The 16,321-nt window shown below is 39.0% G+C and overlaps 1 protein-coding gene across 2 annotated transcripts in view; it reads left to right on the forward strand.

Annotated features, from left to right (window-relative positions):
* ZFPM2 (zinc finger protein, FOG family member 2) overlaps positions 1–16,321 on the forward strand; it is a 442,942-nt gene that overhangs the window by 207,410 nt on the left and 219,211 nt on the right. For both annotated transcript variants that reach the window (XM_089517821.1, XM_089517822.1), the window contains one exon: positions 5,592–5,710. In XM_089517821.1, coding sequence (XP_089373947.1) covers positions 5,592–5,710 — 119 coding nt within the window. The remainder of the gene's footprint in view (positions 1–5,591; positions 5,711–16,321) is intronic.

The following is a 16,321-nucleotide window of genomic DNA, read 5'->3' on the forward strand; positions in this document are numbered from 1 at the left end:
GACTTGAAGTCCTCATTCTGAATAAAATCAAATTAATATCCAAATTCATTTTCAGAAATACAAAAAAAGTAAAAAACTCTAAAAGATCTGCTCACATTTTATGGATACATTAAATTTAATGGGGATTATTCCCAAGTAAATATGCCTTGGATTATCTAAAATCAGAGCATTTCATATCTTAAAGTGGTATATTCATTGTGTTCTTGCTACATATGGGATTTGATACATGCACAGTTAAACTCTAAAAATGTACTGGATAGACTACAAAATAGCATTTGGGTTAGTTAAATGTGATATTGGGGCAAATCAAATATGTTCAGTTTTGTTTCCTTGAAAAATCTTCCATAAAATTAGGATGTTCCACTAAATCTGTGTTCCTTGGACAAAAATGGAACATGACTTAAGCTTCAAATCTTTGATGGGGTTGAAACAACCAAAATAACAACTAGTCTTAATCAGTATAACATTTTAAAAAATTCTTCAAAATTATCTGTGTGATTGATTTGCTACTGAAATTGTTAGATTAATTTTTGCCACATTTTTTCCTCTCTACTGTCCTTGGCCTACTTGCCATTCCAAAAGAGGATTGTGTTTATACCATTTTCTGAAATGTGTTCCATGGACATAATATTTTAAAAGGCACACTCGGTGACCAAAACCAACAACAACAACAACAAAAACATTTTTGAAATGTACAGAAATTTTGCAAATTTCCCAAGTGAATTTGAAGCTCCTATTCCTTAGACAAGAAGAAAAGCAACGTGTTGAAAGTTCCTGGAACTTTGCAGGACTGTTTTATTGATCCTGTTGTTTTGGTTCCTGGCACAACATGAACTGTATACCTTTCCCGAACTGTATAGGATTTTGAGAAATTGTGCAGCTTAGCTGTAAAAATTTATACTTGTGGTCATTTCACTATACATACACACACACAAAAAAAAATTGCAGTATACACAAAAAAAATGGGGGGGGGAATCATCTGCTTAAGTTGTTTTTTGCTGTGTATTTGGGGAAGATGTGTAGAGTGCAGAACTAAATTGCATGCTATATCCCTCCACAAACAACATGGTGATGGGGTTCAGCATTGTAGCAATTTGGAGTGCTGGAAAACTTGAGAGAGATATAATGGGAGAGAGAAGTTGAGTGACTTTTGAGAGTTGTAGGTTTAAGCTTTTTTCACCAAGGAGTTGACTTCAAAGCAAGGTTTTATTTTGTCCTTTGTGAAGGAGAATATGCTGGTATAATATTGATCTTGACCATTTCACATGTAAAAGTACATAATCATCACCACTGCTGAACCACAGGATTTGTCCTGTTCCGTGACTGTGGAACCCATGTCTGATGTAGCATAAAACCACCAATGCAGGTGACTGTCCCCATAAACATTATTTGGTTACTAAGCATTGAGTCCTCATTGAGTTGTTCTGGCAGGTTCGGATGGAGCAATGACACCATAGGTTTTAAATAAATATTTTTGTTGTTCTTCAAATCCAGGAGTTCTGCTACTTTTTGGGTACATCCCCTGCTGCCACCCAGAACCTATGTCCTCTAAGTGATGTGACATTCATAATTACCTTACCTTCAAACATTTGTATATTAGTGTTTTCATATGATTGCCTCAGATTGTAATTTTTCCTAAGGTGGTTCATAGCACTATAGTTTTTCCTGTTTTACCTCTTTTGTCATAGGCCAGAATGGATTCAAGTCTGGTAATCAAGTTGGTTAGTTTTAAAAAAAAAACAAAAACAAAATAAACTACAAATCTATGTTCAAAGGATACTTGAAGCTAGTTGATATTTTTCTGGGTTTGATTGCAATATTATATTAGGGAAAGGTTAGGTTTTTTGTTTTGTTTTTTGATGGCCCAGAAGGCAGTAACACATTCATTCCTTCTGCACTGAAGACATTGATTCAAATCCATGTTGTGTGCAGTAAGAGGTAGAATATAATAATGAGTAGCCAACTGGAATTAATATAGCTCTTAAAAGTTCAGATTCATTTGTTGCACTGAAATATAGTGATGAGTTATTAAACACAAAACAATAAAATAAGAACAATATCATGTATAGTGATTAATTCAGTAGTAAAATTGAATAGGAAAAGGAAATCTCATACTAAATGCTTTTTGCAGCACTGTATCTTGCCTAAGCATCCTTGAAATGGTGCTATTAATGACTGTTCCCTGTTTAAAAAGAATAGTACTATGCAACTGGGAACTTTGCTAGATGTTTGGTTATCACTGAATGATCTGCCCTAAGTTTGTCGTTCTTAATCCATTAAAAGACAGGCCTGCTTGTAAATCCACAGGTATAGATAAGGAGTCACTGTTTGACTGAGTCTGAACCCTTTTCAGATGAAAAATGTCAGTGGCAGAAAGGGAGCCTGAATTATTTTTTTAAAAGGGTTTTCAAAGATTCTCATGATTCCTCTGGTATCAGTTAAATGTGACATGCCCATAGACACACTTCCTTTTTAATGTGTAAAAGCAGACAAATACTGCTAGTTTAATCTTTATGTAGAGAAAACACTGCTGCATATGTTCATAAGAATTATTATTATTATTATTATTATTATTATGTGCATATATTTTTCTAAGAGAAATAATCTGAACTGGGCAGAAGTGCTTTTTGAAAAGCATTCTTTTGGTGCTGTAAAACAAATGCAAACTATTTTTGCATTCCTTACAAAAAGTGCCTGTAGGTATATGAGAAGGAAGTATGTCACTGTGCAGTAGAGGGTGAGGAAACTGGACCCTGGTCCCAATCCACTCAAGAGTACATTACTAATTGGGATGCATATTTACTTTCTGATGCAATTAGTCACACATGTGTACTTAATGACTCAAGCCTGATCAGAGTAAAAGTCTAGCTACACAAAGCTGATGGGCATTAAAAGTACTAGGGAATTATTATTGTTATTATTATTATTATTATTATGAACAACAACAATGTATATCCTTCCTTTCTCCCAGTATAGGGACTCAAGGTGACACACAGTAAATTTACAACAAAACAATATGAAACAATACAAAAGCATTAAAATGAATAAATATATAAATATATTTAAAAATGAACAAGTTTAGAAGTTAAAACAATTATGCATTAAATGTATTAAAAACTATAAACAGCCTTAAAATCTGAATTACATTGCATTTAAAACCCAACCCTTGTCAGTTTGAAAAAGCCTGATAGCACAAGAATATTTTTATCTGCTGCCAAAAGAGTGCAGGGATGAGACCATCCTGGTCTCTCTACGAAAGGGGTTCCAGAGCTTGAGAGCAGCCACCAAGAGAGCCCTTTCTCTTGCTCTCCCCAAACCTGTTGGAGAGAGGAGTGGGACAGAGAAAAGGCCCTCTCCAGATGTTCTCAACACTCTAGTGGGCTCATAAAAGGAGATAATGGTCCTTCAAACAACCTGGACCCAAGCTGCACAGGATTTTATAGGTCAAGAACCAACAGTTCGAATTGTGCTTGGAAACAGACTAGCAACCAATGGAGCTATTGCAACAGGGGAGTTTTGTGCTCCCTGTAACCAGCCCCAGTTAACAGCTTGGCTTTTGGGGCAAACTGAAGTTTCTGAGTACTTTTCAAAGGCTGACCCATGTAGAGTGCCTTACAGTAATCCAACAAGATGTAACTAAGAAATGTACCACTGTGGCCAGATCTGACTTCTGTAGTATTGTTCCAAGGTGGAAAATGTCAGAAAACTGGGATTTTAACAATAATCCTTTTCTTTTCCATTCAGAGAGAAGGAAATGTAAAATGGTTTTTGTTAGCCAGATCAAGAATGCCAATGGTCAAGTCTGATTAGCTATACTGTGCTGTGATGTCATATTTAAAATGTGATCCTTGATTGGCCGAAGTCATAAGGAAGAAACCCTAAATATGCAAATAAACAACACTGTGCCAAGGCTGCGAATAGGCATCAAAAATGTAAAAGATCAGTTAGGCAAAGTATTTGGATGGGTAAGGGATTTTTCACACATACCAACTTCATTTTTCTGTTCAAAAACATTGAGGTGTAAAAAATTGGCAGTGTACTGTTCACAAAACATGTTAATTAAATTTCATTTTTCCATGTATCTATGAATATTTGGGAGGAATAGAAGTTGAATTTAAATAATTCATATTTAAAATATTTTCCAGTGTTCATATTGCCTTTTGCATTTGTCTGAAACTATCTGTGATGGATGCTTTTCCCTTTCCACAGATCTGTAGCCAGTGTATATCAATATGCCTGTGCACAAAACCACATCAGGTTTATGCAGATTTAAAGTATCTGAGAAAGCATGCATAATTTTAGTGATCTATTCTGGGAATTTGCAAAATCAAATGCAATAATTTTTTTTAGTGCAAGGGGGAAATGGTACATATAGAGACTGCCAAATTTATTGCAAACCCATAATTTTGTACTTTCATTCAGTCTGCATATTGGAGATGGTTCAGGCACTATTCAAACTGGCTGGTAAAAGACATCTTCATGGGAACTTGTTGAGGTTCCTAAAACAGTGGGAAACCTGCTTTTGGAAGATTACATCAGCTCAAGTTGTTAGAATGTATATCTGGATTCCTTTGTGATCCCTTTACAGAAGTAATTATTTTTTGGGGGGGCACACTGATATCCCACCACTTTTCTGTCAGAGAATTCAAGATGGCATTTGTGGGTATCACAATGGTCCCCCATCCAGGCAGTGACTAAATGCAGGCTGCTAGTATCAGCAAGATGGCTTCAGACTACATTCACATTAAGATAGTTGGAGATGAACTGGATTATCCCAATTTCTGTCTAGTTCTATTTTCACATGCCTATCTTGTAAAGGTTGGCATTCTGTTTCTGATTCTGGAGATATGATTGCTATCCTTACTTTTTGCTTTATCCTCTAAGCCTCTTTTAAAGCCATCTAAGTTGGTGGCTGTCATCACATTTTGCGACAGTGCATTCTATTATTTAGTTATGTGCTGTGTGAAGAGGTAAATTTTCCAGCTATAAAACTGACCTGGTCACTTTGTTTACACTCTTTCCAACTTTTTCCATACCTGCTTCAGGTCTCCAGCAACCTTTTTGAGATGCAATGACCAAAAGAGTACACTGTGGCAGCCTCCACACTATTTTCAAAAGAAGTGCTACGCAGAGTGCAATGCAGTAGTCCAGCTTTGAAGTTGTAAGAGCGTGGATTAGTGAGGCCAGGCTGTTTTAACACAAAATTTCAGATAATAACAATAAGGGAAGCAGTTTGGTTCATATTTTTCAAGCTGACAATATGAATACAGTTAGCCATCTGTATCCATGGATTCTGCAGCCATGAATTCCATCTATGCCTTCAAAATATTTTTTAAAATATATAAAGCAAACCTTGATTTTGCCATTTAAAAATGAGAGACACCATTTTACTAAACCATTGTACAGAATGGGACTTGGGTATCCACAGATTTTGGTATCCACAGAGGTCCTGGAACCAAAACCCAGCCCAAGGGCCCACTGTATTTCGAAACAAGCATAACTGTCTTCTGTAATAATTGGCCATAGAAAGCAAATACAATGATGTTGTGTTTGAGTTCTTGTAAGTAGTTCTCATTTTGTTTGTTTCTCAGGGGAGCTAGAAGTTTTCCAGAGAGATGGGGAGCGCAAGATTCAGAGTCGACAGCAGCTTCCAGTTGGAACAACGTGGGGTCCGTTTGCTGGGAAGATGGATTTAAATAACACCACACTGGTATGTTGAGATACTGCATGTTAAAGTACCATTTGCTATTCAGAATCGTTCTTGAAAATTGGCTGCTGTGGGACATATGGGGAACGGATTGGGGACTTCCGGCGACATCAACAGCATTCTCCCATGTGGTAATATGTATCATTTTAGCATTCTGTTCTCTTCTCACTCTCTTCCATTCCGCTCCGGTGGCATTTCCCATGGCCTGTGCGATAATGCTTCCTTTGGCTCAGTTAATGCCACAACTCACTAGTTACAAAGGAACTTGGTTCAAATCTCTATTTATGTAGAGTTTGTAATCAATAGAGTTTCAAATCAATTTAAAACCACTGGGTTGACACCTTCAGCCTATTTAAAAATATTGAATGCCTTTAGTCATAGATTTGTAGTTAACCAAAGGAGCAGATATGGTGTTAACAGTATAGTTCTTGACCTCTCCTTTCTTTAGATTGAAGAAAGAAATATACTTATAAGTCTTGATTCTGTAGTTCGCCAACCTAAGTACCTTGTGTTCATAGAGACATTTATGTTTTATACTTCTCTGCTATTATTTGTCACTACCATAGATACGAAATAGAGGGGCAGTAATTTACAATATTATTACTTCTAAAATTTTGTTGTAACTCTAATAAAACCTAAACAATAAATACCTTTTCAAATTAGTTAATCTTCTCATCAGTGTTTTAAGTCTGAGGCCTGTTTCCTTCCTTCATTCTGGCATTGTCCTGTTCAAACAATATATGTCCCAAACTCTGATTCTGGTGTAAGCAGTCTGGATCATTCTGATTATATTCCACACCAGAACCAGGCTAAAACAGTCTTAAAATTCATTAAAATAACTTACCTGCCATGGCAGCTGTCTGCACGCTCATCCCGCTAAGCTGCCTGGTGCATCTGCCACCACTTCAGGTTGCTCATTTTGATGGCAGAATGAGGTTTACAACCATGTGCTCATTGCTGGGCACCTTATTCTGACCTCAAAAGCAAGTGATCCATTGATGATGCACTGTGAGGTTTGGGGAAAATCCCTGCAAAGACAGCCACCATTGTGCAGAAACAGAGGGCAAAGTGATGCGGGGAGACTCGGACAGTTGCATGACAGGATACTCTGGGCTGCCCATGGAGTATCATGGCCAGTGCAGACAAGGCCTGAAGCTGCATCTGTACTGCAGAGTTTAGGCTTTGTTGCCACACTGCAGAATTAATGGAACTTGATAATGTTTGAACTGCCATGGCTCCTTCCTGTGGAATCCTGGATTTTTTTGTTATCACACCAGAGCTCTCTAACATAAGAGGATAAATATCTCACAAAACTACAAATCACACAATTCCATAAGAGCTGTTTGACAGTAGAACACACTCCCTTGGAGTGTGGTGGAGTCTCCTTCTTTGGAAGTTTTTAAACAGAGGGTGGATGGCCCTCTGTCAGGAGTCCTTTGATTCTGTGTTCCTGCATGGTAGGGGCTTGGACTGCATGGCCCTTGTGGTCTCTTCTAACTCTATAATTCTATAGCATTGAGACAAAGCAGTTAAAGCACTGCCAAACTGCATTATTTCTGCAGTGTAGATGCAGCCTTAGTGGTAGTTAGCTCAAAGGATCCAGGAGGCTAATTAAGTCAGTGCAGCAATTAATGGAGTAAGTAGTCCCGATGTCAAACACATTCTAGATCTTTCATGTTCTTATCTTAAATCATGTTAACAATATACATCTCAAAACAGCAAGAAGTTGGATACACTGAGTAAACTGAAATATAATTTCTCACTGCAACAACAGCAACAGGCACTTGGTTAGATTTTAGCTAGCATTGATGAAGAATCACAGAGGCAGTTAGCCAAAGAACCAGACTCCATTAACCTAAGCAGAGTATGCTAACATGAGGTCATTGAGGGGAAGCTCTTGCAGATGAACTCAGACAGAAATGTGCCAAATGTTTCTGATTCATAAATTAGTCAAGAGTCACACTTACATAATAGCAGTGGCAGAATGTTAGTGTCAGATAGTTTGCATTGTTGCACTGATTGCTTGTCATAAAAAAAACAACTTTAAATATTTTTATTCTTCTCACATTATTATTCTGTCCAAATTGGAAAGGTGAGTTTTTATCTGTAGGCATATCCTGGGTACTTTATTAGTAGCCTCTTTTTTTCTTTCCCTGATAGACTTTCTTAATATCTTTCTCCAATTAGTATAGTAAAATAGAGTGCTTAAAGGTTGTTTTGCTAGTTTAAAAGAATAACAGTTTGTTTGTTTTTAAGACTGCCTCATGATTATTTTGGTCTGTGCCTGGCTAAAAAATATCTTAGTCACAATGGTGTAATGGTTTTATAGTGGAACAAGCTGCCTCCAGTGCTTCAACTCTTCTCACCATAAGGATGTTTGCTTTAAAATGTAGCTGAAATTTGCTTTCCTGCAGTCTTCACCCATTGAATTTAGTTCTCATTTTGGAAGTCTGTTTTATTATCTGTGTAACAGCCTTTTAGATAATTATATTATTATGTCTCCCTTTAATCTATTCTGCAGGCTTAACTATTCCCCTTTCTTTCAGTAGTTCATTATAGCATGGGGCTTTCAGACCTATACCTCCAAGGCCTTGTCTGCACTTGCCAGGATACTTTAGGGACAGCCCAGAGTATCCTGGCCCCACAGCTGCTCCAACCCCCCTCCCATTAACTGCTGTGGAAACTGTCTGCGTGGGCATCCCACCAAACAGCTCAGCATGTCCGCCGCCACCATGGGGTGTTTGTTTCTGAGGTTAGAACAAGGTACCCAAAAGTGATCACATGCTAACCACCTTATTCTGATATCTAAAGAAGTGACCCACAGGAACACTGGATGTTCATGGAGACAGTGGCCACAGTATGGAAACGGAGGGCTCTGGATCTTGCCAGAAAATGCAAGATAAGTGTGCCATCAACTTGGATATTTAGATCCTTGTTACAATTGCTGCTGGCAAACCAGGTCTCCTCAGTCCTATATTTCTATTTTATTTTTTTAAAAAATTGTATCTGACTATAGGATTTTACATTTATCTCTACTGAATTTTCTAGATTTTGGACCAGGATTCAAGCCTTTAAGGAACATGGTGAATCTTATTACTGAATTCTGTGGTGTTAAGCTTTACCACCCAATTCCATATTATATGCAGGTTTGATGAGCATCCACTCTGTGCTTTCTTGAAAAAGCATCAGTCTAGGCTAGATTTCTGTAGCTCTCTCTTGCAATTTCCTTGTGGGTTACCACACAGTCATTAAAGGATACTTATCAGTTATGCTTTTTCACCAACCTTGACTTGGAAAAAAACACCACTGAACTATCTTCCAGCCTACATTTTATCATTCTGTTAGCAAGAATATGATGAGAGACTTCTTAAAATGTGTTGCAAAAATCAAACTATAGCCATACCATTCACATGATGTTAAAAAAAAAAACATTTACTTTTGATAATAGCATGCTGGTAATCAATGGATTCTTTCATGGAAGCTCACAAGCTTTATCAGATTTATCAGCTGAAATTTTCCATATTTACCTTTTTCCTATTTTGGAAGATAGGGGCATTTGCCTACCTCTATTGTAGCCAAAAATCTATGTAGGAGCAGGTTAGGCTACAAATAACCTTCAAGACTGTTTCCCTCTTGGATATGGAGAAAAAAATGGACCAAAGAAATTGTGCAAAAGCAAACTTCTTATGAATTAAATGTTTCTTTTATTGGGGGGAAATCACACAGTAAGTCACTAACACTTACAGTTTCATTCAGAGACTCAGGAAATAAGGGAGGAGGTTTGAATAGATGGAGGCAGAACTAACAGTGATACTTACACAAGCCAGTACATGCTTCTGGGTCCAATTGGTTGAGTTGATGTGGGACTCAGTCATTCTGCCAGTACTGAGTGAATGACTGGGCCAGAGCTAATTCAGAGAGCATAGTGACAAAGTGTCCCCATGAACTCCAAACTAACACACTAAGCAAAGGTTTTAGAGATCTTACATGGGCCAAATCTAGCCTTTGGGCAAAAGCGATTCTACATCTATGAGTTAAGTCATAGTCTGGCAGTATTCAAGCTGGGAATAGGTGCTTGATTAAGCCCATCAGGCTCATCTGGGGAGACATCCTTCTGAAAATGGAGGTGTTTAATGTCCCATTTAGTAACTCTCAAACTACCTGCTGGGCCAGTCCTAGGTGTATTTTTCCCAAAAGGTCCCATTAGGCTGACTTCACTTTAGTGTAGTGTGTATATGTACTCACACCTTGGGGATTATGGTGGACTGCATTGCAGGGTCCATCTGGGGTCATGTGGAAAATTACACACACCAAAAATCTGAATTATTCCATTTGTGGTAACATGTTGTTGCTGATATTATCATTATATTTATTTATATCCCTCCTTTCACCTAAAATTGAGACTCAAATTAAAAAACAATACAGCCAAAAACAAACATACACACATAAAATAAACATTAAAATGGGATTAACCTAGGCCCTATACAGACTGCCAAAATAAAGCTGCTTCGGGTCACTTTGGAGGTATGCTGTTTAAATGATGCATGCGTCCTAAGAGTCCAGAAGCCACACCAAAGCCATGATCCAGTCCTAAGGACTGGAGCACAGCTTTGGTGCAACTTCCAGACTCTTAGGATGCATGCAACATTTAAACAGCATACGTCCAAAGTGACCTGAAACAGCTTTATTTTGGCAGTCTGTATAGGGCCCTACTGACAATTTAAAACTACACTTAAAAAGGTAATGTACCATTAAAAAATAAAACAATTAAAACAGTTCATTTTAAAATAGTACATCACCCTCAGCCCACTCTTTAAAAACTTTCCATTTAAAATGCTTTCTGGAATAAAAGGTCTTTGCCTGGTGACAGAAAAACAGAACTCCAGGAAGGGAGTTCCAGAGTTGAAGGTTAGCCACTGAGAAGGCCCTTTCTCACATCCCCACCAATTGTGCTTATGACAGTAGTGGGACTCAGATAAGGGCCTCTCGCTCGATGAGCTCAGTCTCAGGACTGCCATCTTTCTTTCAACCTACTATGAGCCTTCAAATTGTCAGTGGTGGGATAGAGACCACCCCGTTGGGGCGTCCTACACCCAGCCCTTTCCCCGATGGATCGGGGCCTCAGAGGCCACAGCGACAACCCCAGAGGCCACGATCCACTGCTTTTCCAGGCCTCAGGGAAGCAGCAAAACACCACTTCCCCGCAGCCTGGAAAGGGGTGTCCTTGGGGCTTCATGCAATACATGCAGTGGAAAGAGCTCCGAAACAGAGCTCCTTTCGGCACTGCTGAAAGGGCACCACAAGTGCCCTTCAGCGGTGCCAAGACATAATGGCCTTGCCATGCCGTTTGGACATGACGCGGCCGTTACATCAAAATGGCGGTGCCCATGTGTACAGGGTGCCGCCATTTTGACGCTCCCATCATGTGCTAGGGGTGAGGCCGGTATGGATGCTGCGTCCTCGGCCAACCCCTAGCATGGGACGGGGGCGGCACAAAGCCCATTTAAATTGGGCCATTGTTAACTTAATAATTAATAAACTTTCATTATATTAGTTTGCAATTTGGTAACATCTGCAGGCATAATTCGATGATATAAAATTAACATGGGCTAATCTGGAAACTTCAATGAAAATAGTTCAATAACAAAAAACAATTACAAGTATAAAAGAAAATAACACTTAAGTGATTATGCTTATATGTTTATCTAACATTCCCACTTATCATTTAATTCACTTGCTGATCCAAATTGATGAATCGGTTCAGTCCAAGACCTAGACTGAGTCCCAGTCCTGGGAAAAGAGCGGGATATAAATAAATAAATAAATAAATAAATAAATCCCCACTAGGTTTGCACTGATTTCATTAATGTGGATCAGGCACCTGGGGCCCTCCAGTGCAGCCCCGTACCAAGCCCCACGGGCCTTGGTGCTGGCAGTGGAGCAACCCTGGCCAAAGCCCTCTTCACTGCTGGAGGAGGAGGAGGAGTGGGGGCAGTCTTCTTGCATGGCTGGAGATAGGAGGAGATGGAAGGAGGCCAGGGGCAGAGAAGGTAGAGGCCGGGTAGAGAGGTAAGAGACCGGGCAGAGAAGGCAGAGGCCGGGCAGAGAGGCCAAGGAAGCCGAGGAGGAATGCCGGGGTGGATTCAAATCCTCCTGGTTCTCATTGGGCTGAATCAATTTATTTGAAAATAAATCAATTCAGCCCAAAAGGAGCGGGAAAACCCAGCGTCTTTTTGATGCAGGTTAAATGGGTAAAAAGCATGCCCCTCCTTTCCAAATCGCTTCAGAGATTTGAATTAAGTGGGAACCCTGCCCGTTTAAACCAGATTGTATGCGATAATGATCCGGTTTAAACCACAGTGGGAATGAGGCTTGTCTCATTCTAAACATACTGCTTGTAATCTGTATAGTTTTGAATTTAAGCAAACCCATCATGAATTTATTAAGTGAAAGGCTATACTGTAGGAAGGAAATGCCAAAACCACTTCTGAGCATTCCTTGCCTAAGAAATCCCTATGAAATTCATGGGATTCCCATAGGTGAAGAGGCAACTTGAAAGCACGCGCGCACACACACACAGTGTTAACCACTGGTCTCTTCTTTTCAACTTTAAGGAAATGAAAGGGATAGGAAACTTGAAACAATTTTTTACTGAAACAGATAGTTCTGAGGGGAGAAGTGGCAACGAATGTAGAGTACATGATGAAAGTAAAACAGTGGTCTGTGCCATTACGTCATTAATCAAGTGAAGGCATTCTGAAAAATGTTTTTCTTTGGCTGCAGCCATCTATTTTTTGGTGTTAATCTATGCCCTGTGGCAGGGTTTTGTAAAACAAAACAATGAATAGTTGTATCGTATCCCCCTCCCCTCATTGTCATTGCCCCTGTCAGAAGGAAGAGAGGATGATTCAGGTCTGTATCAGCCTGATAAGGAAAAGGGGATTCAAAATAGCTGGGACAAGTATCTGTGGGAGTAAAAATATGATGTTTTGGACCAGGCAACCAGTGGGATATAGTAGAAGCCTTTTAATGGGATGCTGAAAATTCACTCCCAAAGTTATTGCTACTTCTAGGAGATTTTCTAATGAAATAGTTTGTTTAGAAACTATTGTGTGACTCTTTCAGGAGCCAGAGTTCACAAGTTATTTGCTTGCTTATCTTTTGCTGGATCAGCTGGGGTCATAAATCTCCTATCTATACAGGCCCAGACACTTGAATGATTTTTTACATTTAAAATATTGTTTAGCAGTCTTTTTTTTTTTTTACAAGAGAGATCCATTGAAACTACTGGACAGGTACATAACCTCATGAGGACTGGCAGTTTTAAATAATACAATCTTTTTTGTAAAAGATTATTCCGATCCTCCAAAGGTTACTGGATAGTCTTCCCTAGAGTGCCTGTCTTCAAATCACTACACCGCATTAACTCTCTACCCCATGCTGGCTCACTAAAATTACAACTCCATTTTTTGGTAACTGAATAGAACTTCTGAATAACCATAGTTAGGAAGGCTTGCATTTTGTGTCTGTTCAAAGGTCAGTGAATTCAGACAGATTTAAATGTAGCCTGGAAACTTGTTTGTGCATAGGGCAGCTAATTTTTTCTGACTTTGATATATTTGCATATGGTCTTTCCCCTCAGAGGTGTGTCTCTTGCATATCTATAAAACACATCCTATTTACTAAATGAAGAGTGCTTCTGATCTCATATGCATTTGATACCTTGTTTCAAACAAGCTTCTAATAACTTGATGCTGACTAAAAGCACCCCCATTAAGTAGAATTTATGCTAATACCATCCTAATTAAGCAGTAGTTATTACCAATCATTATCATTAAGCTAAATCAGTTCCCTGGGAGACATCTCAATAAAGCAGCTGTCCCATTTCATCATGTCATATTTCTGTACTTCACTGTGTCACATTTCTGTACTTCAAATAACATTTTACATTTATGTAGCAGTTTTTAATTTTACTAACCTCATTTCTGTATAGCCACCATCCTCAAACTGAGAAGCAAGCATCTCCAGTGAAGCAGGTGATTTCTAGAAGATGTAGGAACTCATACCTCAAATATCCTTTTTTTTAAAAGTGTCATTGAAGAGACCTTGTAATAGCCCAGTAACCCACTTGCTCTCTCCATCCCCTGTATCTTTAATCCTGGTGGCTAAATTGAGAGTTTCCTGGCTACAAATACTGTTGCAAGAAAGATTCCAATAATAATAATAATAATAATAATAATAATAATAATAATAATAATAATAATAATAATATCCAGAATAGAGAATAACAAAACATTTAGAAAGACCCTGACTATTCTCTAATTCCAGTGATCTCTTCAGTACAAAGTAAATGCAAAGTAGTCAAATTATATCAAATTTCTGTTGTCTCCCCTTTGTTTCCCTGGTTCCTGTTTCACTTTGGTGCACATGTCTGTTTTCCTTTTTCACTGTTCCTTATAAACTATCATGATCTTGAGATTTGTTCATTTCTAGTGCTGTTGACCTAATTAGCCATAGGGACTACATGATCATCTTTATGCGTATTTGTCACTTCCATCTAATATGATGTGTGATGCCATTAACAAACCCACATGGGATTAATTGACAGTGGGCAAATGGCCATGAGGACAAAGTAAGATGAATATTGCATACAGCAGAACATCATTTATATAATATTTTTGTTTGTGATTGAAAATTCAGTTGCAGATATATATACAAATGTATTTATGTGCTATTTCAAGCCATATATTCACACATCCCAAATTTTTTTCCAGATGAGGCAGGTAATAAAAACACAGTGCCTGCCTCACCTTGAAAACTTTTTTTAAGGGTTCATTTGAATGCCTGGGGGAAAATTAATTTTTCCATATCAAGAAGTCTTTAAAAACTCAATTGCTGTGGCATTGTCCTCTTCTTCCTTGAAAGTTTTCCACATCTTTTTGACAGTAAAAAGAAACAAAACAAAAACACTAACCCTAGAATTACAAAAGAGGAGAAGAATGGGAAACCACCAGCACATAAGGATCACACTAGGTGCCTCTCTATGACTCTGCAGTTAAACATTTATCTCCTGATGAAATGAAATTTTTCTTGCCAGAGTGTCCTGGAATTTGTAGTAGAACTCAGAAATATCATGTGTACATGAGAATCTGACTCTTGCTCTTATTGTTAGATTCTCTCTCCCCACCCCTCAAAAAATCTGAGGATTCAATTTATTTTGTTGGTGAAAGTGTGTCCTATGGAGTGAGAGAAACTGATATCAGAAGCAGTGGGTGAAATATGTTATTCAACCCAAACTCAAGGATTGTTACATGCTTTGATGGACCTGGGAAGATTGTATTTTAGAACCCCAGTCTGAGAGTGTCTCTTCAATATGAATCTGCCTGCCCACTATATGTTCATGGAAGGCTTCATTCCATGTGCCTTTCAAATAAATAAAATATACTCCTTCTTGTAAGGTTAATTCATACTTGTTATAAGGGAATTTCACCACTTACTCTTCAGTAGATGTGCCTAAGGCCCGGTACAGCCCGCCCCCAAAGGGCGGTCTGCCGGCGCCTAGTTTTCTGCCAGGGGGAAAACGCAGTGGACAAAAAAACCCACAAAAAGCGGGTTCTTTTTCTGCCATGGTAGCGTTAGCGCACTTACGTAACGGTGGCGCACTCGTTACGTAAGTGCTGCGTGGCACTGTGCAGATGCCGCGCAGCACTTATGTAACAATGGCGGTGCCCATCTGTACAGGATGCTGCCATTTTGATGCCCTCATCACGTGCTAGGGTTGAGGCAATTGTGGGTGGAGTGCCCTTGGCCAACCCCTAGCACGTGACGAGGGCGCCCATAGGTCCGTGTGTACCAGGCCTAAGATTTCAACCAGATACTCAGGGTTAAAACAAACAGGCATGAAAGGAAGGGGCAGCCAGAAGCCACTCCTGGCCCAATCGCCCCAGGGCTACAGTGACCACACACCACGGCCCTGAGGGTGCCCACTGCTACAGTACCAAATGGACTACGGGAAGAAAAGATCTGTTCCTTTTTGGGCCACCTTAGGCAGCCACAGCACAGCCTTGGTGTCGTTTCTGTATGGGTTGGGGACATACATAATGTAATCACCATGCCCCCGAGCAGCACACAAGCTGGCTTTTTAAGCCCATCTGTTTTGGGCCTTGATGCATTTTATACAGGACAGGATGTACGATACTGTAGTAATATACTATAATAGAGTACTAAAGGCGCACACTATACTGTTTGCACATGTATATATTATACAATACTTTAGTGCTATATTATAATAGAGTACTATTTGCACATGCTGTGCTGGGGGGATGAAGTGGCATAAACAGTGACTCCTGCCTTCACATGAGCATGGTGATGGAGCATATGGGCTTCACACAATCATTTCTATTGTATAGTTGGGGTAAACAATCACATGAAAGCATTCCTTGTGAATTGTCCTAGAAATAACCCTTCAGAGACTTGCCTAGGCTTCCAATCCTTAATCATATATTGTTCTTTGAAAATTACTTCCATACAGAAAATATTGTCTATAAAATTTGAAACTGTTCTCATTTCCCCATTTGATGCTGGGGAGTGGGGAGGATAAAAGCACTACATTGT

This window comes from Sceloporus occidentalis, unplaced genomic scaffold (genome assembly GCF_023333645.1).
Source record: "Sceloporus occidentalis isolate IW3139 unplaced genomic scaffold, rSceOcc1.0.p SCAF_3, whole genome shotgun sequence".
NCBI classification, from domain to species: Eukaryota; Metazoa; Chordata; class Lepidosauria; order Squamata; family Phrynosomatidae; genus Sceloporus; species Sceloporus occidentalis.